Genomic DNA, 25880 nt, shown 5'->3' with positions numbered 1-25880 from the left:
TTTTGAGTTAATTTTTGTATATGGTGTAAGATAGTGGACCAGTTTCATTCTTTTTTATGTGATTGTTCAATTTTCCCAACACCATTTATTGAAGAGACTGTCCTTTCTCCATTGTATATACTCTTGGCTACTTTGTCTTGAATAAATTGACCATATGTATGCATGGGTTTATTTCTGGCTGTATTATGTTTTATTGATACATGTGTCTGTTTTTATGTCAGTGCCATTGTGTTTTAATTATTATAGCTTGCAATATAGTTGGAAATCAGGGAATATAATGCCTCTAGCTTTGTTCTTCTTTCCCAAGATTGTTTTAACTATTCAGGATCTTTTATGGTTTCGTACAAATTTTAGGTTTGTTTGTTCTATTTCTGTGAAAAACTCCACTGAAATTTTGATCGGGACTATACTGAATTGTTCATTGCTTTGGGTAGTATGGACATTTTAACCTTATTAATTCTTCCAATGCACAACCATTTGTTTATTTGGTCCATTTTTTTGTATTTTCTTCAATTTCATCCTTTAATATTTCATAGTTTTCAATATATAGGTCTTTCACTTCATTGGTTAAATTCTTACTTATTTTATTCTTTTTGTGCAATTGTAAACAGGGTTGTTTTCTTAATTTCTCTTTCCAATCCTTTATTATTAGTATATTTAAAAAATCAGACTTTTGCTTATTGATTTTTGTATCCTGCAACTTTACTGAATTCGTTTATTAGTCTTAAGTTTTTTGATGGAGTCTAAGATTTTCTATATATAGTTTGTCATGTGCAAGCAGTGAGAGTTTTACTTCTTTCCAATTTGAATGCTTTTTATTTCTTTCTCTTGCCTTACTGCTTTGGCTAAGACTTCTAATACCAGGTTGAATAAAAGTGGTGAAGTGGTCATCCTTGTTTTCTTCCTGATCTTTCTAATTTTCCCTGTGCTTTGAACCTTTTAATCACTTCTCATAGTTTATAAAATAATATACAAATTCTGTAGTTTAGCATAATATTTTTTTTTAATTTGGCCTCTCTGCTATTTTAGCCAGGTTTGAGGCCTCTAGCCATGTACCTAACATTCCATTTTTAACTCTAACCATAAGGAATAATTCACGGTTTTCCCAGCATGACTTGCTGCCTGTCACATCCATCTTTTCTTGGTGTCTGAACTCTCCTTTTGGGGACCAGCTTGCTTACTCTTCAAAACTTAGCTCCACTGCCACCATCTCTGAGTTTTCTCTGAGTCTTTGGCTTTATTTATATGTACACTCTCTTTGTTTCATCAGCTCTTAAATGTCCTTTCTGATAGCATTTATCATTCTGTACTATAATAATTACTGTATTTTATTAAGTCCAACATGCTATCAATTGTACGACACCATTATTTTATGTACTACTAAGAAAGTAAAACTGCTGAGAATTATGACATAAGATAGTCACTTAGAATTTTTATTTAATTATTAATGAAAGAACTCGTTTAGACTTAATTTAAATCATATATCTCTTGTGCATGCAGAAAAATATAAATGTAGTAAATAGTTGAACCAATCAGACTCTTTTAAAGCACCTTTTTTTTCAGTTGTAAATGTTCCTGTTGTTTCACATAATATTCTCTGTGTCCTCTGGGCTTTCTCAAGAATGGAGTGCTCTTCTGTTGTTTCCAGGATGTTCTTTAAGCTACCAATAGCTGTTCTGCTAGTTTTGATATCCGTATTTTCTTGATTTTTAATAGAAGGTGTTGACAAAGATGTTTTTAGGCAATAGCTAGGACTCATACTCTTCTCTCAGATGGTCCTTAGTTTGTTGAGTAAAATATGAATGGATTGCAGTTGTCCCTTTATACCACAAACAAATGTACAAAACTAAGTTCACATATGCACGGACAATGGTAACTAGGTGGCCAGCAACTCTTGTAAGATTCTGTCAATCAAAAACGTACCCTGATTTCAGAGATACTGAAATATAAAAAGTGTGTTTCTTGGAATTGATGACATGTAGCAGTTTCTCTCTCCCAACATTTGTATGCTCCTTGAAGACAGGGACAACATGTTTGGGGCACATAGTAGATGTATAGTTAAAAGAGTGAAGCTTGCAAATTCTACATCCTCTGTGAATTCTGTAGTAGAAATTGTAAACTAAAGGTAGTTGTCTTTTATTTTTCCATAGAGGTATTCCTCATTCTTTTTATGCTTGTTATTTCATATATGGACATACCAGTTCATTCAGCCAATCTGCTACATATAGATGGTTGTGTTGTTTCCAATATTTTGTAATAACAAACTAAGTTGCAGTGAATAACCTTGTGCGTATGTATTTTCATATTATTAGAAGCGTATCTTCAGGGTTAATTCCTAGAAGTGGGATTGTTAGGTCAATAGGTAAATGTATGTGTAGTTTTGTTAGATATGACCAAATTTCTCTCCGTATGGATTAGACCACGTTGCACTCTCACTAACAGTGCCAACAGAGAGAGCTGACAGTCTCTTGGATATTTGCCAATTTGATAGTTAGGAATGGTATCTAAGGGGTACTTTTAATTGGCAGTTCTTATATTAGGAGAGAAATTGAAAATCTCTATTTTTAAGGGCCGTTTTTACCTCTTTTCCTTAGTAAATTCTCCGTGTGTTCCTTTTGCACATTTTTCTATTGAGTGTTTGGTCTTTTTTTCCCCTTCAGGTTTTGAGTTCTTACTATTAGGCATAATTTACCTTTTATCAGTTGATATATTTTCTCTCAGTTTGCCAGTTGTCCCTTGACTTTATTTATGAATAAATTATATTTTGCTATGTAAAATTAAAAATTTTGTAGTTACATTTATTAGTATTTTGTTTTATTGCATCTAGAGTTTGAGTCCTAGTTAGAACGTTTTTCCCCATACACAGCCGTAGAGGTCTTAACCCACAGCTTTTCAACTTCTAGATGGACCTCTCTCTAGTCCTTGCTCACAAGCCCTGACATTTCAGAACCAGAACCGGGTCTGAATCCTTCAGAATCACTGAAGCCTTCTCCTACTATTATCTCTGTCTTTGACCACAGCAGGGAAAGGTCCTCCAAATTTAAGGACTCGTGATAAGATTGGGCCCACATGGGTAATTCAACATAATCTCTGCATTTCAAGGTCCTTCGCTTACTCACATTAGAAAAGTTCCTTTTGTCACGTAAGGTCACATATTCACAGGTTCTGGGAATTGGTCCATGGACATCTTTGTAGGTAGTCTGCTTACCACACTGACCATTTGGGAAGATCATACCACTGAGAGCTTTACCATTCATAGCATTTCAGTTACCAATATAGCACACTATATAGGTTTATATAGTTTAGTGGTTCTGCATGTTCCTGCGAGTACTATCTGACTTCATCATTATATTTTTTGGTACACATGTGCCTATGTATTTGTTGAAGTCTGTACTATTTGATAACACATTATTTCCCCTGTACTAAAGTTTATGCATTATCTTGAACTTTTAATGGAAATTGTGTGTATAGGTGCATTATATTACCTGTGAATTTTTTTCCAGGTGATAAAGTAAACATTACAAACTATTGTTCACAGAATAGGGATATTGGGTCTAACACACCTGAGAATCAGTGGGCTAGACCACAGCTTAGTGGTTGGCACGAAGTAGACACTCAGTTGAAGATGCACCATCCTAGAGACTTGGGAAATCTTAAAATATTTTAAGTGGAATGACTTTTGTTTTTATGTACATAATGGATAGGTGTGATTCTTCAAACATTGTTATCATCTCCCCATGAAAAACCATTTCGTTGCTTCTCCATTTACCATGTTCCCTGATGTAGAAAAGCAATAGAATTATTTAGATCAATTTGTGGTTTTGAGAACTAATAAATTCTTATAGGATACATCAGGAGACTGTTTTGGGACAGATTCATTTCAGTTCTAGAATTACAATTTTCTCTGTATTTCCTTTGTTTTTCAAATGTAAGTTTTTTGCATTGATTTAGTAATATCTTACTGCAATCTCTTGGAAGTGATCAAAATTACTCACTAAAACTTAACCCACGAATTACTCTAACATAGGCCACAAAGTAGAATTTTCTGACTGTCAAAATTAAGGACCCCAAAGGTGAAGTGCCAGAGTTTATATCTCAAATTAACCAAAGCTCATGGAACAGGCCCTAGTTTATTAACATCCAAGCCATTTTGCCTGCCAGATTGCATGTCTTTAAAAACAGTAAGTAGCAGACAGTGATGCTCACGCTGACACAAGTGGGCACAAGTACCGTCTGTCTGTTTGTATGTGAAATGCTTTCCTTCACATGAGCTTGGTTTGCTTTAGAATGCTACTGTTCCTGTCACATCAAGGTTGTTTTAACTATGGGTCATTTTTCTACTTGTTAGCTTTTTAAAAGCATTGTAACAAGATGGAAGAATATAGACGTTTCCAAAAATTTGTGTTGTTTTAAGTCCATCCCAATAGTGTATTTTTATAATCGAAACTTGGTAAAACACATCTGAGGCTCTCCTTTCGACAGAAAGATAATCTCAAAAAATGAGTGTAATGATACTTGTAGTATTTTATGTTATGCTCCCAACTGGAATTACTTGGAGTGTTTATATGCTAGGACATAGCACGAAGTTATGTATTGAAAAGGCAAGCTAGTTCCTCATTTAACTTGATAATCTTTTATACTTGTACATTCTAACAAATGCAAAGCATATCTTCAAGTTTAACTGTGCAATGTGTTATAGAGGTTCATTTTGAAGAAGCCATCTTATGTTGCATAAATTTGCCATTTCCAAAGCAATAACTTTTACATTTGCTTTTTTAAAAAAAAGTATCCAAATTTGATAGTCAAATCTTTTATAACTTTGAAGGTATGTACTGGACTCCTTATTAGTCGAAACGGTCCTTTTAAAAAGCAATAGACATTTTTTAGTGTTATTTTAAATTTAGTTATCATGAGGTATTTATTAGATTTATAAACACACACTAGGAGTCCTTTGGGCCTGTGTATAAAAATAACCATCACAGTAAAACCAAATCCATTGGCCCAAGAAAGAAATTTACCAATGAGTAATTTTGGAGTTCCTAATAAGGAACTCCAGCCTGAAAGGTATTTCATTTACCATCCTTGGTCACCCAAAAACATAAAATCCATAAACTTAAAGAGGGAAGGAATCTGAAATCTGGAGATTTCCTGTGGAATAGCTCCAAACATAAGGACACTGTGTAACAAGGTCCTCTTGGTCAGAACACAGTGCTCTGCTTGACCATCTCCATTAGTTAGCCTTGTTATTCTAAATTAACTTTACAGTCATTTTGATTAGGGTCCTTAGGTCAGTCTTTTAAGGGTCTGCAGGATTTTGCAGTCATCAAAGATCAGGGCAAGAGTGAGGAGCTTGCTAAAGCGTGATGAGATGAGTGACAGAGTTACGTCTCTATGTATATTCTCCTCACGGAGAATATGTTGAAAAAGAAAAGAAAGAGGGATGCGGTGGCCATCGGGAAAGTCACTAGCGGCTCTGCCTGCCGCAGGGCCAGCTCTTCCTTGTTTGCGTACAGCAGTTGGGGGCCTGACACTGCAGCCCATCCCTGGCCAGACGTGCTTCTCATTCCCGGCGGCCCCGTGCCTGGCCTGTCCCTCTTTCTTGCCCATTTCTCCATCCTCAGGTCTTTGTTTTCCTGCCCCTAGAATCCCATCTAGAATTTGAACGAGGGGTGATGGCTCTTTCCCAAGACCCCACGTTTCCTCGGGCCGGAGACATTGAGCCTTGGAGGGGGCTAACGTGCTCTGGAGCACCCCCACACCCCCGACAGTGTCGTGACCTTGAAAATCATACCTGCATTTACATCTCAGCTTCAGCGCCTTCCCTTGTGAGACCTCAGGCCAATCTTTCCACCTCTGACCCTCGTTCTCCTGATGTAAACTGAGGAAGGACATAACCCACCTTATGGGGTTGCCAGGAGGATGAGGTGGTTGTGTGTGTGGCACAGCTAGCCTCAGGCCGAGCCTACAGGAAAAAAAGAAAGAAAGAGAGAAAGAAGGATGCGACTCTGATTTCATTTTGAAATTCACATGCTATTGTGAGTACAGTGTACTTTTTGAACATATTTTATTCTTGGAAATAAAAAGTAAGTATGTACTCCTCAGCATTGTCATCCAGTTGCCTTTTATGATTCCTAAATGCTTTATCTGTTTTCCCCTATGGAAAAAACACCTCAGTTGTTGATCGTGTCCTTTGTCGTGCAGAAGTTTTTTGTTTTTATTTAGTTTGATGTAGTCCTACTTGCTTATTGCTTTTGTTGCCGTTGGTTTTTGTGTCAAATCCCAAAAACCATGGCCAAGACCAATGTCAAGGAGCTTACCAGCCTTGTTTTCTTTTAGGAGTTTCATGGTTTCAGGTCTTATGCTCAAGTCTTTAATCCTTCTTGAGTTGATTTTTGTGTATGGTTAAGATAGGGGTCCAGTTTAATTCTTTTATATGTGGCTGTATAGTTTTCCTGACATCATTTGCTGAAGAGAGAGTATCCTTTCCTCAATGTATGTTCTTGGCTCCTTTGCCATAAATTTGTTCACCATGTATGCATGGGTTTATTTTTGTTTCATTGATCTTTGCATCTGTTTTCATGCCAGTGCCAGCCTGTTTTGATTACTGTACCTTTGTTACGTAATTTGAAATCAGGGAACGTGATGCCTCCAGCTTTGTTCTTCTTTGTCAGGAGTGCTTTGGCTATTTAGTGCTTTTGTGGTTCCATATAAGTTTTAGGATTGTTTGTCCTATTTCTCTGAAGAATGCCATTGGAATTTTGATAGGGATTGCGTTGAATTTGTAGATTGCTTTGGGTAATTTGGACATTTTAGCAAAATGGACTATCTTTTCATTTATTTGTATCTTCTTCGAGTTCTTTCATCAGTTTCTCATAGCTTTCAGTTATGTTGGTGGGACATTTGTAGATATTTTTAATTGTATTTTTAAATGTGTCCTTTCTTTGGTGAGAACACTTAAGTTCTCGGTTTTTGAGATATTTAACATGTAGATATTTTTAGATATTTAATTAGAATACGTTGCATTCTGTAATTCATTCCCTAAAGAAAAGTGGAAGTAACATTTACAAATGTAAATCAGGTCATGCCATTTCCCTGCATGGGCTCTCCCAGTGGCTTTCTGTCACACTTAGAATAAAATCAGAACTCCTTACCCTAGCATCCGAGTCTTCCATCAATGCTTGCCAACCTTTGCTGCCTTGTGGAAGCATGAACACGGACTCAAAGAGCTTGGATAAATTTCCAGTGTTCAGGCCTCACTCCCAGAGACTCTGAAGTAATTGGTCTGAGGTGGGACCCCGACTTCAGTATTGTTTTGAAAACTACTTAGTAATCCTAATAATAGGCAGCTAGGGCTGAGGATCACTGCCTACATGGTTCAACCTGCACCGGTCTCTCCAGCCTTCTCTCTCTCTCTCTTCTGGACGCTCTGCTGATTACGTTTCAGCCTCACTGGCTACAGTCAGCCCCTTAAATCTGTCTCGCTTCTTTGTGCTTCAAGGGCTTTTGCACAGATTGTTGTCTTAGCCTGGAATACTCTGATCTTCACATGGCCTCTTGTCACTCAAATCACAACCTGAATATATTTAGAGAAAACATCCTTGACCCACCAAATAATTTTCTATCACATTACCCTGTATTTTCTGTATAGCACTGATCACTAGGTGACATTTTTTTCTCGTTTGTAATGCCTCCGTCCCTCCCTTCCTTCTTGTCCTCTGTCTACTTTCCTTTTTCTATTTTTGTTCTCTTCCCCCTGGAATGTAAGGTCCATGTTTATCTTTTTCACTGCTGTATCCTTAGCACCTAGAGAAATGATTGGCATGTAGTCAGCCAGCTGTTGATAGATGAAGGCATGGATAAACGCATTTTGAAAAATTTATGTTCTTTTTAGAGGACCAGCTCAAATGTCACTTTGGTCCACTTTTCTTTACTAATATTACCTTTTCTTTAAATTCTAAGACAAAATCTTTTCTGTCATTCAGCATTGTTATATCACTTATATTAGTGTTTTATTATTTTTTTAACTTCTATTTATTTTAAGTGTGTTTTTCCAGGACCCATCAGATCCAAGTCAAGTAGTTGTTTCAATCTAGTTGTGAAGGGCACAGCTCACAGTGGCCCATGTGGGGATCGAACCTGCAACCTTGTTGTTAAGAGCACTGCGCTCTAACCAACTGAGCTAACCGGCCGCCCCTATGTTAGTATTTTGAACAGTTGTTAACATAGACTTATTGTTAGATTTAAATTTTAACATATTTGTATTTTCTCAGTTGATTCAAATTCCTCTGTCATTTATTAAGTACCCAGTAGGTGCCAGACATTGTCTCATTTACTTCTAAAGATATTTAACTCCCTTCTGCCATTTATCATATGACAAGGAAGTGGCAAACTGGAATTGAAGCCCAGCTGTCCTCATGCTGTACCCATCCTCTCAGCTGCACTGCTTTCCCTGTTGGCTGACTGCAAGGGCTTCGAGTGTTGTTGAGTGAAGCCAAATGCCACATGGGCTTCAGATGTCTGCCTACTGAACAGGTTTTCGTACTTACACCAACCTTGATTTTAGGTCTTATTTGTTGCTTGCTTTCAAAAACATTTCTGTTCTACCAGAGTCAAGCATTTTTGATAAGATGTAGCTAAGTTTGCAGTACCATTTGAATAAATGTGGTTCTTTAGTTTGTATATACTGAGGTTTTACTCTGTAACATAGTATCTTCTTTCTGCCTTCCTTTTTGAAACTGTTCTTACCCCCTTTTTTTATGTACTTAGTTGTCTGGGAACATTTCTTCACAAGCTTTAATAAGTTGGTTTACATTCAAAATTCATCATCCTTAGGTTGTGTGGTTTTTGTTGTGGACAGTAGGATCCATCCTGGCCATCTGAAACAGAGGCGTTTATTTCAGGATGTTAGGTAGCTTCCGGGATCTCTGGAAGACAGGGAACAGGGTTTCGATTTCACCAGTTAGGAATGACTGAGCCAGGAGGACTTCGGCCATAGCTGTCCTAGATGCGTAGAAGAGCAGGTCTCCTCATGCTGCCTGACATGTCACTGTCATTGCTCACCACCAGGTGTTTTCAGTTCCCAGTTCTGTGTATGTAAGAATGCGCAGTAAAACCCAGGTCCTGTACAGAACTCCAGCTGCAGAGGCATGTAAGAAATGATGTTTCTAGTCTTCTAGCCTCTGAAGTCCAGGAGGGATAGGAGCAGGGGGTATGATTGGGTATCTTCATTGAATACATATTATGTCATTGCACCTACTCTGACCCTGACTTTATATTTTATTTTATAACTTTATTTAAAATGTCCTTTTGTTGGGTCAGTTGTTGGTGAGACAGTAGGTTTGACTTCTAGTTAGCTTCAATCAGAAGAATTCTGTTCAGTGTTTGTAAACTAAATCTTTAACTAGAGCAGGACATCTTGAAATGGTTACAATGTAGAGAGCTATTAAATGATTCCAAATCAACTTCTTTACATTGTAGTAGAGTAAGTTAATCATGGTATATTGTGACAGCATGATGGTGTACAGAAGGAAGCATTATCATACGTGGCAGGCTAAAAATAGTTCTTTAAAGAAGAACTCGAAGGAGAAGCTTGGGAGAGTTTACACACAATTTTACAGTAAAGGTAAAACAAGAAGCCTTTTGTTGGAGATCAAACGTACATGACACTGAAGAATATTGGCAGCAGGCCTTGCATTCTGTTCACAGAGTATGCTTAGGCCATAAATAATGGCTGCATTTCTATTCGGGGCCTAAAAATTATTAACATTCTGTGATTATGCAGTACTATACAGGGTTCTGCCACTAATAGGTTGGACATAAATAATCCCGCGTTGCAAAGTTGAGATTATTTATATCAGCTGGTCTTGTTGTGTCCTTTTATTCACTTAAATCCCAGATTGTCTTACTATTTATACTACTGGTAGGATATTTTGTATCAGGGTAAGTTTTGCTCAAAGAAGTAAAACTTATTGAAGTCGATATGGAAAGCAGACAGAATTACAGCTAGTTTCTTCTAGAGAAAACAATTTATTAATAATACTTATTTACCCCAATCACAAAACAAATTAAATGCCTACTGTTTATATTTTTAATTCAGAAATAAGAAAATTAAGAATCATAGCCACCTAGAGATGTAATTACTGTTAATGAAAGCATTTTTATTTCACTCTTTTGTCTATGTACTTTTTACTTACTAAAAAGATATTTTGAGTAGCAGTGGAGACCGCTGCATTTGGGGGCATTTCGGGGAGTGGTCAATATCATAGGCAGTACTTTCTGACTCTTCTCAAAGAATTCGATTGAGAAGCTGGGTTTGTGAGGGTAGCCTGAGAGCTGTACAACTGGTGTGTTAACTCTACAATACATCCGAGGATTGATTAGTCCAGACCAGCTCTTTCTCTATGGCATCTCTTTTACTGAAATTTGTTGCTGTATTTGTCATAGTAACAACCTTGAGGTCTCCCAGCTCCTCTGCTTATTAGCTGTGTATCCTAGTTTGGCTAAGCCATATGACCTCTTTGTAACTCAGTGTTCTCATCTGCAAAATGAAGACAATAATTGCATCCCTCTCCTAGGGTTATAAGGATTACACGAGTTAATTTATATAAAGTACTTGGCAGCTAGTAAGCTCTTCATTAGCTGCTGTAATTATTGTTCTTTCAATTAACTCGTTGGCACACTGTTCTTAATAGGATGATCTGACCCACGGCACAAATTTTTCTCTATCTCATTATCAAAAATTGTAGTGCTGCTTTCTTGGTGTCAATGCTGTGGTTATTATGATTTATGTAACTTTTTATGTCACTCTTTCTTGGGTACAATATTAGAAAGATTAGATTCACTTTTTAGGTTTTCTTATAGTGCATTTTGTGTGTCACCTTCACCTTTCTTGATTTCATCTTCCCTGTTTAGTTTTCCTTGTCCACTTATTTTTTATTTTATAATACATTACATTATGCATATTTTTGCAAGCCAACTTAATTACTTTTTGAAAGTCTTCTGTGTTGGGTTTTTTTAAATGTTGTTGAAGTGATACTCTTTATACCCTTTGATATCCTCCTTTTGCTATAATCATTTAAATTTTCTATCAAAAAAATTACATATCCATTATAATGTAAAATTTTGCTTTCTTAAGAATATTTGTATTTAAAGAGAGAGGTAGCTCAAATTTCTTTATACACTAAAATTTCTACTTTAATATTTTCAGTTGTCCTTCTGAATATTATACCTTGGAAAGCTAATTTTAATGTGATTCTAGCCACTCAACACACAATCACGTTTTGCAAGTAATGCCTTATATCTAAGTTTCTCCAAGGAATCAGAAAAATTAGTGTGTACCATTAAAATGTACTAGAAACATTTAAGGCATTTAATTGCTTAAAGTTTCAAATCAGTATTCTCAGATACATTTCATTCAGTTATGCTTCTTCTCATTTTAATAGGACATTTTTATTTTCAGAAGGGTTTCTTCTTTGCAAATCAAAAAACTCCAAATGACATAGAATTTTAAGAGATACATGGATATTTTCCAGGGATCTGAATGAGGGTGAGGTTAGACAATGGTAGCACTAAAGGAACTAGATTTCATGTCCTGTTATTTTAAAAATTTTAAGGAAATGCGGAAAGAGGAAATGGTTCTCGCTTTAGGATATCATTAGCACTATTTTTATTCTCTTAAGTTCAAAGGTTTCGGGGATAAGAAAATATATACAAAAATGGAGACATTCATCTTTCTTGATTTTTATTAACGTAGTTTCGAAATGCTCATATGAAGTAAACACACTTTTTAAAACTTTGCTTTTCCATCTGCTTTAGGGATGTGTGTGTAGGTGGGAAGAATAAGGAAATGATACATTTTTAACAAATTCATGATGTAGAATATGTTAAAATGAAGATATTAAATGGTACTAAAACTCAAATATTCTGTAGACAGAATCACTTGAAAATGCTGTTACTCTATTTTAACGATTAACTTTTTATCTAAATTAATTCGTAATGTCACTGACCCAGGTGAGACTACGTTGGAAAAGTTCTGTTAGTTAGGTTTGCTTAGATTCAGTGTTTCTGTGAAAGTTCAGTTTCACTTTGCTGTCCATGCACTTTCACACAATTGAAAATAACTTTCATATCAATGAAAAGAATTTCTGATTTTAACTAATACTGTGGAAACTGGGGCCATTTATCTCTTTCAGGAAAAGCTAGAATTCCATCTTTTCTCCCAGTATAGGATCTTAATTGTGAAAACCAGCAACGTGTATTAAAGGGAATGTTCTTTTTCCTCTTTAGGAGGTTTTTATTTTAATTCAAAGATGTGTTAGAAATGAAGAATAGCTCTTTGAAACATGATAGTAGGCCTAGAGTTTAGGTGATAAAACTAAACTGAGCTAGTCTTCTGAGAAATGCCAAGTGGTTCCATTTTCTTCTGTCGCTCTGAAGATTGAAAAAGGGAGAGTATCGCTGGTCTGTATTTGTGGTTAGCGGTGCCGGTGTTGAGTCCTGTTGCCTGTTACTGCTTGTTGTTTATGAACAAATAACCGTTTCGTTTCCATCATTAAGTCTAAGGGAGCCTCCAACTGCTCGGTTGGAAAAGAGGGGCCCTGCGTATTGATGGTCTTTCTCATCGTCACTAGTAAATACTTACTTACTTGAATGGGCAAACTATTGCAGACACTGTACGGTATGAATTATCGTATTTTGCCATGTATAATGCGCACTTTATAAGGACGTGCCTTATACATGGGTAGTACTAATTCTGTCTCTGTGTAAATATTTTTAATTATTTTATTCATGCTTATGAGTTAAAAGTGTAACTCTAGAAATCGATAACGATGTCCATATGCAAAATAACATCCTGGAGTATGACAATCGGTTTTGTTGAACTTAGGACGAACTTGCAACGATGAAGAGTTCTCTGCCTTCTATGATGAGTAAATATCGTAAATTTGTTACTGGTACATAAAATTTCTTGTACCTTGTACCTGTTCTTGTGTTTTATAATTACTTGTTACATAAAATTTCTTGTACCATAAAATGTTAAAAAATAAATGCTAAAATTCCTTTATCATACACCTAAATATAAACAAATAAAAATTTGAATCAAAAAATTACAATGAAAGATTTTTTCCCCCTGTAAATTTGTGCCCAAAACATGGGTGTGTGCCCACATTATCCACAGGAGCGCGTTATACATGGTGACATGCGGTAGCAAGAGACAAAAGTACTTTGGAATCATGACCAAAGGAAGTAGTGCTTTTTCATATTATTCACAGAATGCTGATTCACAATGTGTTGGTATGAAAGTGTGGAATTTTCTCAGTTGAAATTTTTTTCAAATGTTACCACTGGCTAGCCTTAGCCCATTAGGCGTCTGACCCTCTTATGTCAGAGTTACATTCCTCACCTCCATTCCTGGGCCCAGGCAAGACTCAAGAGCTGAGTTTGGGTCAGGATGCCCTCATCCCTTTTCAGTCTGAAGGCCAACCCATTTAACACCCATTCATTTCTTTAAAACTGTGGTACCAGTGGGATGCCTTCTTTGAATGCCAAGTAGGAATTCTTAAAGGAAACAAGGCCTACCCTTTCGTTTTATTCCTTCATTTTATTTCAACTTTTAATTTATGCCATTTTGTTAAGCATTTTGTATATCCTCTTGCAATCTCCTAATTCCTATTAGAAGGAAGGGGTAAAAAATGAATAGGATGTTTGTTTTATTCTCTAAGACAATAAGTGATATAATTTATAAAGAATTTTTTTCTGGAATAATTAGTACCAAGAGTTTTCTTTAAATTTACCAGTTTTTATATTGACTTTAAAAAGATTTTTATATATGTATGTCTGTGTATACTTACGTACGTATACATATACATACTTGATATTTTTCGTAATTTATTTGACTATGAAAATGACCCATGAACATTTGATTTTTCCTGTTTTTCCTGCTGAGTGATCCATTTCCTGGTCTGTGGCACAGCCATGAGTGGGAATGAGCTCATTCTCACCATAAACCAGTAAACACTGATGATGGTGATAAATTTAGTCTTAGCTATTGTAACTGTCATTGACAGCTTAGAATGACATGCTCATATAGTTTGCATAGAATGTAAGATTGATAGTTAAAGAATTAAACAAAATTAATGAGTTAAGCCGAATTTTGATAATATGCCCAAGCCAGCCCTTTCGGATTATGGGGACTTGCTGAGTTTGAATGTTATTGTTTCTGGTGTCTTTATGATTCAATGTAAGCTTATTTATACCTCCTAAGTCTTTATGATTCACTGTAAGCCTATTTATACCTCCTAAGTCAGGTTTTATTTATTTTTATTTTTTGGTAATGAGAACATTGAAGTAGGTAAGACTTATTTGTTTTCATCTTGATTTCAATACAGATTTTTTGCCATTATGGACATAAGCACATTCATTAGTTTTCTATCTGCTTAAAACTTGAAGTAGGTAGCAAAGAATTTACAAAACACTAAATGTTTAGTTAAAATTGACTGTAAAAGTTTCATTTTGTTTGATATAAGTGGCACAAAATTTATCTGAAACTGATAATAGAAACTGTTGTCTTTAACATTAACACATTTGAGAAAGAATTGTTCATATTATATGAATTTTTAAAATAATAGATAGACTTTTATTTGCCAGTACTGTTATTTGCTTCAATCTGTTACACTATTTTCCTGCTAGCATGTTGTGTGAGTGATTTTTTAAAATTGCCTATTTATAAGGGCCATGCTATTGTTTGGCAATTCCTGTGCCTCATCTGGTGACTGTTTTCCTCAGTTTCCTCCATTTTCCTCAGTTTCCTCCATTTTCAAGTCCCGCAAAGTGAGTCGCTGTGATGGTTCCTAACGTGGCTTTTCAGGAGAATTCATCAACTGCAACAAAATGCACATTACTGATAAGCATCTCCACCCACTGAGTTTCCGTGGCCTCTAATACTTAAAAATGTATCCATACATTTTGATCCATAAAACTGATTGAGTTAAAATCAGGTCTGTATAGATATCAAATGAACATTTTAAAAGAAGGGGTGGATGCTCAATTAAAAGAAAAAACTCTCCTCACTCTTACTATATTTAGTGGATGAGTAATAGGAAAACACCTCAGATGACCAAGAAAAGTTTCTGAGTATCTTTCTCTTTGATGAATTGGAGATAACTTCCCAGTTTTTGTATGGAATGTCAAGAGAGAGGTGACTATCAAGCTAAATCAGCTGCTATCCATTCTTAAAAATTAATTCCGCGTTTTCTTTGGTGGCTGGTGGGTTTAGGATATGACAGCTCGTGATCTGCTCCAGCAGAGATACACTCTCCCCAATGGAGACACTGCCTGGCGGTCCTCGCCCCTGGTGACCGCTGCTCTGGAAGGAAAGCTGGTGCTCCTGGATGGCATCCACCGCGTCAACGCTGGCACACTCGCTGTACTGCAAAGGTCTGTGTGAGTCACACACACAAAGACACACCAAGTAGACAGTAGATGTGGAACTCTCTCAACCTTCTGTTTTTAAACTGGGTGGTGTAAATGTTTAGAAACTTAAAATGTTATATCCAGGTAGAACAGATTTTTTTTAAATTGTAAACACAGCATATACAGTAAAACTTCACAGCAAACTTCTGTGTTTTAAGAAAACTTTTCAGTAGTGACTCTGAAGACTTCATATATGCTTATTAACATATGCAACAAGCCACACAGCTCAAGTTCCTACAGTGTGTCAGAATGACAGCTCCACGGTCTGCAAACTCCTTATGAATCACAGATTTAAATTACTAGTTTTCTTGTTGGAATTTTTCTTTTGAGAGGAAATGTGGATCCTTATATAAAAGGTATAATAGCTGTTTCATATTTTATATAAACTTAAACAGCTCACTTTGTGTTTATAAATGCAAACATTTGTGTAACTATTGGTTTCTTACTTCAGTTTAGGTGGGAAAATAGCCACACATTCCCAATGAACATCTCTTGAATTTAATGTCATGAAAAACTTCATGTGTGACTTTCCTGGAAAATATTCCCATTACGTGACATTTGGGGAAATTAATGATAATGATTTGTTGTTGTTACATCTTGATTCTATCACTTGTAGACATTTGGTTTTTAACTTTCACTTTTCAGGAAAGTCCAAATAAGTGGAATAATTCATTTCCCCAACCAACTATTCAAAGTTTTTTGTCCTTGAAAAGATGTACATACCAAGTGTAGTTAAAAATTCCAAAAATGTTGTGTTAATCCTGATTAGATTTGAGAGACTTTAAAAATGGCTTCATAATGTATCATAACCATTCCATAGATTTATAATGGTTTTCTCTTCTAAATAGACAAATGTACACACAAACAAAACAGTGCTCCCCTTTTATTAGCTATCTCTTGCCTATTAAACAGCTAACGGGAGGCAAGTTACTCTTGCCAAGAAGTAGTAGTAGCGGCATCTGCCACTAACCGAGCACGTACCCAGTGCTGGGCTTGGTGCTGCGTGCGTGTGTCTCAGCGTCTCACCTTTGGCATCACCATGCGGTGTGGGACTTAAAAATGACTAATGTCTGGCTCCTGCTCCTCTAATTCTGACAGAATTGATCCATGGCAAGGCTTGAACATTGGTATTTTAAAACTTTTGATACAGAAACCAGCAGTTTTTGCCAAGTGTAACAGCACTAGCCAACTTGAAATTTCGGAAGGTGTATCGAATCCTTTCCAGGAGATTCCAAAGTGCAGCCAATGAGAACAACTATAGGAAGCATCTGCCTCCCGGTAGCTGTTTAATCTTCACAGGGATACCATAAGATTGATAGTATTGCCCTAATTTTATAAAAGATAAAAGTTGAAAGAGATGGAGTAGTTCTCCCGCTCCCCAGTCATTCAGCTGATAAGCTGCGGAGCTGGATTTGAACCCAGACCCAGCGGACTCCACTGCCCACACTCCTCCCCTCAGCGCTCGCCCAGCGAGTGGAGATGGTGGGGCTACTGGAACGTGCGCAGCAGCAGACTTGGTGATCGGTGTGAGATGCAGAACAGTGCTTTTCTGCCTCTGCAACATCTGTTGGTGCTGTCACGCTGGTAGGCCGCCATCATAGTGGGAATATGAAACGGCACCACTTGTTTCTTTGTAAAGACTTTCCATATTTTAAATCCTGTAATTCCACAGACAGAACTATTTTGATAATACACACTATACATTCAAAAGTTACATTAGACTCAAAGGTCATGTGCCAACGGCCTTGTTGACTTCTGTGCACCTGCTGGGCTCCCAGCCACTCATTCAGCCGTTTTATCTCCCTCCTCCTCCTGCTTTCCAGCTCCTCCCCTCCTCTGTGCTTGTCCCCACATCTAGTATCCATGATACTGCCCTTTAGTACACGAGCCAGCAACGTTGCCAACTGTTAACAGCACAAGTCAACTTGAAATCCCAAAAGGTGCCTCCAAAATGGTTAGACGCAACTGCCAGTAATAATGGACATGATCAAAATGTTCACTGACTGATTCCGCCTCCATAACTTCACCATTCAAAACTGATTGCTGAGTTCTCTGACTTCCCGTTTCCCTTAGGCTGATCCATGATCGCGAGCTGAGCCTCTATGATGGCTCTAGGCTGCTGAGACCAGACAGATACATGCGTTTAAAGGAGGAGCTGCAACTGTCTGACGAACAGCTACAGCAGAGGTAATTTTGGACACGCTTACTGTCAAGCGTGCGTTGTTTTCCTCATACTCCTAAACTTACAGTCAAGCTGAGAGAACTTTGAACAGCTTAATAATGTGGTGTTCAGGGCTTGCTCATAGTTTGGCACTTCTTAAAATGAGAGGTTACGATTCAAGACGTACTCTGCTTTCAGCCTACTTTTACATAAGCACTTAAACGTTTTATAAGAATCTTTGTTTTAAGAAGATAATCCTTATGCTGTTGTCCTAGCTTTTCAGTTTGGGCCCCATAATTCATAGCCCTTCAACAAGCAAACAAACACGTTTCACGGTTCTCCTAAGAAGTCATCAGTTAGGCCTGGGGTACGCCACCTGATGCAGGATGCCCTCTGTGGCTTAAACATTTTCCAGAAATGTAACCACCAAATGCTATGTATGGGACTTGACTGGGTCCTGGATCAGGACATTAAATGAAAACAGCTATAAAAGACATTTTGGGAAAGCTTAAATGTGGACTATATATGTACCACATGATATTGAATTAATATTAATTTTCATAAGTATATAGTGGTACGTGGCTATGAAGGATAATATTCCTATTCTTCGGAGACAAATGCTGAAATAGTTAAGGGATAAAGTAAAAAGATGTCTACAATTGACTCCCAAATGATTCATGGGAAAAAAGACATGGACGTGTGCACACTCACACACTCTACACACAGAGAAAGAGCTATCAAGTGAGAGATAACACAAATGTGAAGTCTTAACAGGTGGTGAAATCTAGATGAAAGATATATGGGTGTTTGTATTCTATTTTTTCAAATTTTCTGTGAATTTGAAAAATTTCAAAATGAAAAGCTTGAAGAAAAATATTTCTTTCAGCTACATACTGTACTTTCCCTTAGAGGAGGTTTGGCAAATATAAGTTATTTTTTGTTTCATTACATTTCCATGGTTATTTTTACATAATTAGAGATAATTTTGGGGGGGAATTCTTAGTCACTTAATCGGATTTTGTTTAATTGAAGCTTCACCCCATTCCAAAGGGTTTGCTGCCATATTTAAAACATTACAATCCTACAAATGATAATTAAGCATATTTCTTATTGTGTTTACGTTTTAAGAAGAATTTTGTTTCAAAATTGCCTTGGAACTTTTTCCTAGAGAGGAAATGTTAGATTTCTTACTATCTCTGTATAAATTATTTTAAAATTCACTTGATTCCGCAGCTACCGTGTTTTCCCAAAAATAAGACCAAGTCTTATATTAATTTTTGCTCCATTAGGGCTTATTTTCAGGGGAGATCTTATTTTTTCACACACAACAGTCTACATTTATTCAAATACAGTCATGTCATCTTCTGGAACATCATCATAACGTACTAAATGCGTCCGTCTGGCTGACGATCTTAACTGGGGCTTATTTTGGAGGTAGGTCTTATTTTGAGGGAAACACGGTATTTATGCTTCTGAGGTATTGGCAGATGCCAAATAAATAAATAAATGCGTTGCTGTAGTTAGTAACCATCAGTGCGAGACACCTTTTAAAGACCCTTGGTGGCAAGGACAAAACAAAGTGGTAAGAACTGAAAATAATGTTTTCCTACCGAAAAAGCAGAGCAGTTAGTCTAAATGTGGTCTTAAATGAATTTGTGGGTGAAGTTGTATTCTCTGAATCAAAAAGAAAAAATCATATAATAAATAGTAATTAAACCCTTCACAGACACAGAGTTTAAAACTGTTCCTTGATCATAAAAACGTTTAGGATTATTTTTTAAAATCAAAATCTGTTTAAGGCGATTTGTTTTGAGACTCAAACACAAAGAGCTAGGCATAAAAATCCTACCTCTACCTTGAGTTTTGTTAAACATTTACATGGCCTAATTCATTAGCAAAGACATGCTGAGGTTTCTGGGGAGGTACGAGAGAAAACTCAGACCCTAACTGTTTTCAAACATAAAAGTTTACTGGGCAAATTTACTGGGCAAATTCTCTAGCCCAGTAAATGGTTTTGTTGCGTGTGAGGGAGACAAGTTATGATGACACCATTCAGCCCCTACCTTCTGTTTCTAACATTCAGCTTCTGTACATTGTTTGCATTGGAATCATCTGTCAGGGAACAGTTTTTATTTTCAGAGAGATGAATGGAAGCAATTGGGCAGTCGCTTCCCGAAAGCCTGCCCGTCAGTTTCCCTTAGCACTTGAGAAGCGCTGGACGTGTAGCGAAATGTCCAGGGAATGACAACCCTTTTATATGAAAAGTACCCAAGTTCTCCCTCATGGTCACAAGCAGTTTTCGAGATGAAAACGGTTTCTGGATCAGAGCAGCCTGACCATCACACTCAGGGTTTGGCTCAGAGCAGTTAGTAGGACTCGTCAAAGTGTCCCATCTTCGTCACTGTTGATTTCAGCTCCCTGTGGATATAAACCAGATCCAAATCTATCTCCAGAGAGCACTCTGAGTAGGTGCAGAAAGGTATGGCACTGCTGGGTTTCCTTCACTTATTTTTTATTTTCATTTGAATTTTTTATTATTGTTAAACATGAATGAAACTTGAGCCAGATAGTTTTTCCAGGATTTTTATGAAAAATATCAGTCCTCTGTCATCTGTTCTAGGGCAGTGTCATTTGCCACTCCCCAACGACTGCCACTTTCAACTCTGCGCTGTTTCTTTTGGTATTTCACCTTTCAGTGATATTGCTTGATTCTTGATTTATTTTTCAGTATTAGGCATTATCTTGATTTTCTACTATGGAAAATTAAGGCTTAGCTCTCTTTCACTACCCCTCTTCCCACTACACATACATACTTCCTATTGCCCATTCCTCCTAGTTTTGTAGTAATTTTGTTTGGAATTTTCCTGAGTGTTCACATTATTATCACAGCATAAGGATTATACACAGTAGAGCCATTCAGTAAGCTACAGTTGTTTATTCTTTCTTGCATACATTTTGTTTTTCCTAAAGTTAGTACTTGTCAACATATGAAAAGTGGCAGATATATAAATAAACAAGTATAATGCAGCTCTTAAATGTTAGAATGGAGAGCTGTACAGTAAAGCTATGGGAACATAGAGAAGGAAGTGACCCTATTTTCTATTTATTTCTCACTTTTCCATTCCAAACACTTCCCCTATTGTCTAAATCTCTCAGCACAATCAGGTATTCTATCCATTTCATATTCTATATATTTCATCTTTCTCCCATAATCTGGACTTGTTCTTCATATTTGTACCTCATTCTAAATATGTCATTCTAAATATCTCTCCACTTCCCATTTCCTCTGGCGTTTCTTTCTGAAACTTTCATTGGTTAGATGTTGAACCTCCGGGGCTCAACTTCTAATTTTCTTTTCTCTCTTATGTTCTAACAGTTTGTCAGGATTTCATTGACTTTTCAGAGGCGAGATGTCTAACAATTGATTCTCCCCTCTGTCAGAATTATTTCTACTATTTGAAAGCCTAATTCCTTTCTTTATTAGTAGTCTTCCTTTTTCTTTTTAACCTGAGAAACACACTATTTTCTTATGATTGTAAACAATTTTTCTCTTTATTTTCTTGTTAAACACAGTCATATTACAGAATCTACTTCACTCTGATATGCATTGTAAATTTCTAGACCTTTTCTTGGTTAACCTTGATTAAATTTTGTAGTCCATTTTTGTCTTTCTGAGAATAAATATGTTCTCTTATAGGGTTATGTTAGGTTATACAGGTTAGATTCTTCTTTTAAGCCAGTTAACAATATTTCTTTCAAGGCTGTGTTCATTGGGTAGAGAACTGGCCCCTTAATTAAAAAGACATAGCACAACATAAAAAGCAGGAAATTTGTACTCAGTGAGGAAATTAATTTATTTTATATGTCCTTGTAAGTAATATGATCCATTATCTAGCTTGGGTTGATCCTATATTCTGTCCATATCTAATATTATCACTCTTGGTATTAGCCATGGAACTGCAAATTAGAAACTCATAACCCAGGTCGTCTCTCCTTTTCATTTCTGTACCTAATCACAGAACTGAAGTTTAGCAGAGTGATGATTTCTGATAGTCCTTAAACAAACTCAGCTATTAATGTGTGGTTTTCTTGTGAGGGATTTTGAGATAGAGAATAAGGTAAAAGGTATAATGAAGGGAAGGCACATTTCAGAGCTTCCTTGCCTCTAGAGCCAGTTCAGTAAATTTAGATGCCTGGTAGGCTTTCAGGTAGGAACAATTTTCGTATTTGTGTTTGTCAGGACTCCTTTAGTTACAAGTAACAACAACAAAAAAAACCCCCCACAAAACTTTAATTATTGTAAAACGGAACTTAGTGGCATCTCACATTTTCAAAGGAAGGGCAAGGATGCAGTTGCATCTTAAGAAATAACGGACCCTAAGACTAATGTCGCCAGGACTCTCTGTCTTGCTCTGTACTTTATCTCCTTGTTTCTAATGTCACAATACCTGGCACATAGTGATCAATTAACAAATAATTTTGAATGAGTGAATAAATCTTAAGCTAGGATAATTTCTAGGAAACTCACTGTAAAGGTAATTCTATCATTCCAGTCTTTGATGATCTTCTACGCTAGCGATGTTTCCTCTCGTGAGCCTCCTAATAAGCAATACTTTGCCTTTTTATGACAAGTCTGATATCATAGGGTCTCATAAATTAACAGCTATTCATAGTGGGCTGCCAAACCTTTCAACCTCATAGTATGAAACCCAGTTTCTAAACAATTATGTTTGACTCCTTTGCTGACCTACTGTATTCTAATTCTTCACCAAGGTCATATACCTTGATCGTTTCTGTGGACTTTTCCATTTTTTACAGGCAATCACATGGCTAATATACCCTTAGAAATGGCGTAAGAAATTTAGAGACTTTCCTTCTCCTGTTACAAGACACCAGGAATGCCATGGACGTGGTGTTTAGAAATAGCGTGATGGCCATACACACCAGACGCCATGCCTGCATTTGTCACAGGAAATAAGGACCAAAATAGAAATGCTTCCTTTGATGAGAAAAACTTCTTTGGGGAAGGGAGAGTACAAATACATAGGCTGCTGAAGGTCTTCCTTCCTGCTGTCGGTCAGAGCGTAGATGAGGGGGAGAGATTTTCTTGAGAAAATAGTGAGTGACTAAGAGTTTATTTTCCAAGAATAGGCTTCTGGTTATCTCAGGGAAGCACTAAAGATTAGTGGTGTGGTCTCAGTTGTAATTATACATGCTCTCATGTTTTTGCATGTTTGTTGAATATTTTTTATTATGATTGACTGAACACTGAAAACAGTTTATAATTTCTCAGTTTTTGTTATTGATCAGTGGTGAGCCATAACTGGACACGAGGCAGATCCTTCATTGGTAGATTTCTCTGGACCCTTTTACTTTTATGTTTGAAAACAGTTAGGGTCTGAGTTTTCTCTCGTACCTCCCCAGAAACCTCAGCATGTCTTTGCTAATGAATTAGCCCATGTAAATGTTTAACAAAACTCAAGGTAGAGGTAGGATTTTTATGCCTAGCTCTTTGTGTTTGAGTCTCAAAACAAATCGCCTTAAACAGATTTTGATTTTAAAAAATAATCCTAAACGTTTTTATGATCAAGGAACAGTTTTAAACTCTGTGTCTGTGAAGGGTTTAATTACTATTTATTACATGATTTTTTCTTTTTGATTCAGAGAATACAACTTCACCCACAAATTCATTTAAGACCACATTTAGACTAACTGCTCTGCTTTTTCGGTAGGAAAACATTATTTTCAGTTCTTACCACTTTGTTTTGTCCTTGCCACCAAGGGTCTTTAAAAGGTGTCTCGCACTGATGGTTACTAACTACAGCAACGCATTTATTTATTTATTTGGCATCTGCTCTCTCCTTAGTATTACACTAGACTTTGCGTGATATAAAGATGAGTAAGGAATGTGTCCCTGTAGTTTGCTACATTGCCTTTGTAGCAAAAAAGGGGCCATGTACAGAACTGCATAACATCTTCTAAATTGTAACATCAGTATTACAATATGAGTGGCCTGTTAAAAAAAATTGTCTTCTAATTAACAATTAACGTCTTTATAGAAACCTTCTATATTATTCTTTCAAGTTTCTTACTATACAGATTTGATAAAAAATGTACCACATAATTTCCTTCAAAAGATTGGAGCTTATTTTAATGTTTCCTTTTTTTATTAATAGCTCTGTTGAGGTATAACTGACATATAATAAACTGTGCATATTTAAAGTATAGAGTTTGATCGTTTTGATATTCACATATACCTATAAAACTGTCATCTCAATCAAGGTGATGCACTCATCTGTCACCCCGAAGTATCCTCAGACTGCTTTGAATCCCTCCTGTTCCTTCTCACCCTCCTCTCACACCTGTAGGAAATTTTTTATGGCTACGTTAGATAGCTTGTATTTTCTAGGGTTTTATAGACATGGAATCGCACAGCATATACTCTTTTTGTTCTGGCTTCTTTCCCTCAGCATAATTGTCTTGAGGTCTTCCACGTTATATATGTCAATAATCCATTCCTTTTTGTTGCTGACAAGTGTTGGAAAGTACTTTGTCCTCTAAAATCTTATCCTTATGCCACCAAACAAACACATGGACCCAAATATTTTTTTAATCTTTTTTTTAAAGACCTTTTTGCTTTAAAATTTTTTAATCTTTAGGACATAACACCTATTTATTTGAAGTTAAGCTATATTTTTAGTTTCATTTGTTATTTATAGTTCAATTCTAGTAAAATTAAAATTAACCCTGATTTTAAATTTTAATTGTGTTTGTTTCCTAATGCTCACTTATTTACCATTTCTTCAGCCTTTGTATTACCCAACAGTATGTGAAAGCCCCTGAAAGTAGTTGATACAGGTCCTCACGGGTGCTCTGTTCTGTAACTTTCAGATTTGGAGAACCGAACATCAGGAAATGACTTTCCCTATGACCCGTTTCTATGTAAGGAAGCCTTTGGGTAGAACCTATCAGACACAAAGGTCCTTCTCATTCTGTTATTCTGTAGTGTGATGACTGTTTGCAGCCAGCATATACTTCTCTGCCTGACTCACCTGCTGTCTCAGAAACTGCCCTCTTTGAATTGGGCCAGGTCACTCAGGTATCCTGCTAGAGTAACTACTGAAAAGCAAGCCGCAGACAGCACATGTCCTGGCAGTGACCCTCACCTCATTCAAATTCTAGTCACCTAGCGAGCTCTCATGCTCTCATGTTCATTGCTCTTCTAGCCCTGAGCTGCGATCCTGCTCTCTCTGGGTTAAGGTTGTAAATTGGACGTCCCCTCCTAGCTTGCTTGTTGGATTTTGACTTTGTTCACTCCCTGGTTTAGTATCCCTCCCTGTCCTGAGTGGGAAACTCCATCTGCAGCTTCACGTTTGTGCAGTCAGAGCAGGCTCTGTCTCTCTTACTGTCTTTTGTCCTAAGTAGGAGAGAGGAGGATTGCAGATGAACTCAGCATCTTTGGCTGGGCCGTGAAGCTGTTTTCTGGATTACAGTAAAACACTCAGCAGAAGTGGCAAATGGAATAACTCCCCTTTCAGCTTTCAGTTTACAGAACTTTGCGAGTCCAGATTCTTCGGTGACTGTTCCGTGGCAATCCTGAATGATCATCTGATCCTCCCGGCTCTCGGGCACTGTCCGTGTGGGAATCATTCCCTCTTTTCCTAGAACTGCTCCTTTGGACCGATCATCCTACGCCCCACTTGAATATCTGTAAATAAGTAAATGAGTCTTTTCTTTTTTTATTCTATCTGGAGAAATGAAATGGTATCTGGTAACTTTCGTAGGACCATTTCTAAAAAGGATGGTGTGGCCCCTCAAATCATAGATGGTGTAGTCAGGGATTCGGGGGGCCTACCTGTTGCAGTGGGAGGACATTTTCTTATCTGAAATCTTCAGAATACTTGTCTGAGTCTCTCCGCACATGCCCTGTCCTACCTTCTGATACTCTAGCTGCCTATTCACTTAACTATTTGGTTCTGTTATTGTTAATGGCCATGGATAGTCCATTTCTGGAGAAATGCCAGTTAAGTGCCTGTATTTTGGGTTTTCTGAGTAGCTCGGCACGTGTTTGAGTTTCGTCTCTCCTTTCCCTTGGCAGGTATGGTATTATGGTCTAAAGTTATACATCGCTGGGGTTTTGAGTAGAATTAATACAAACGGACAGTATCAACCACATGATTAGATCATGATAAGGGATTTCTAATTCCTCCTCTAAAAACTACTCAAGTCATTTCACAAACCAAGGGAAGTC

General features: G+C 36.9%; 1 protein-coding gene across 1 annotated transcript in view; it reads left to right on the top strand.

Annotated features, from left to right (window-relative positions):
• Positions 1 to 25880, top strand: part of VWA8 (von Willebrand factor A domain containing 8) — a 298600-nt gene that overhangs the window by 72425 nt on the left and 200295 nt on the right. The window contains exons 13-14 of the mRNA XM_081046044.1: positions 15272 to 15432; positions 17542 to 17655. Of these exons, the coding sequence (XP_080902170.1) occupies positions 15272 to 15432; positions 17542 to 17655 (275 nt within the window). The remainder of the gene's footprint in view (positions 1 to 15271; positions 15433 to 17541; positions 17656 to 25880) is intronic.

Source organism: Rhinolophus hipposideros (genome assembly GCF_964194185.1).
Source record: "Rhinolophus hipposideros genome assembly, chromosome: 4".
Lineage (NCBI taxonomy): Eukaryota > Metazoa > Chordata > Mammalia > Chiroptera > Rhinolophidae > Rhinolophus > Rhinolophus hipposideros.
This window is presented reverse-complemented; position numbering and strand designations above follow the sequence as displayed.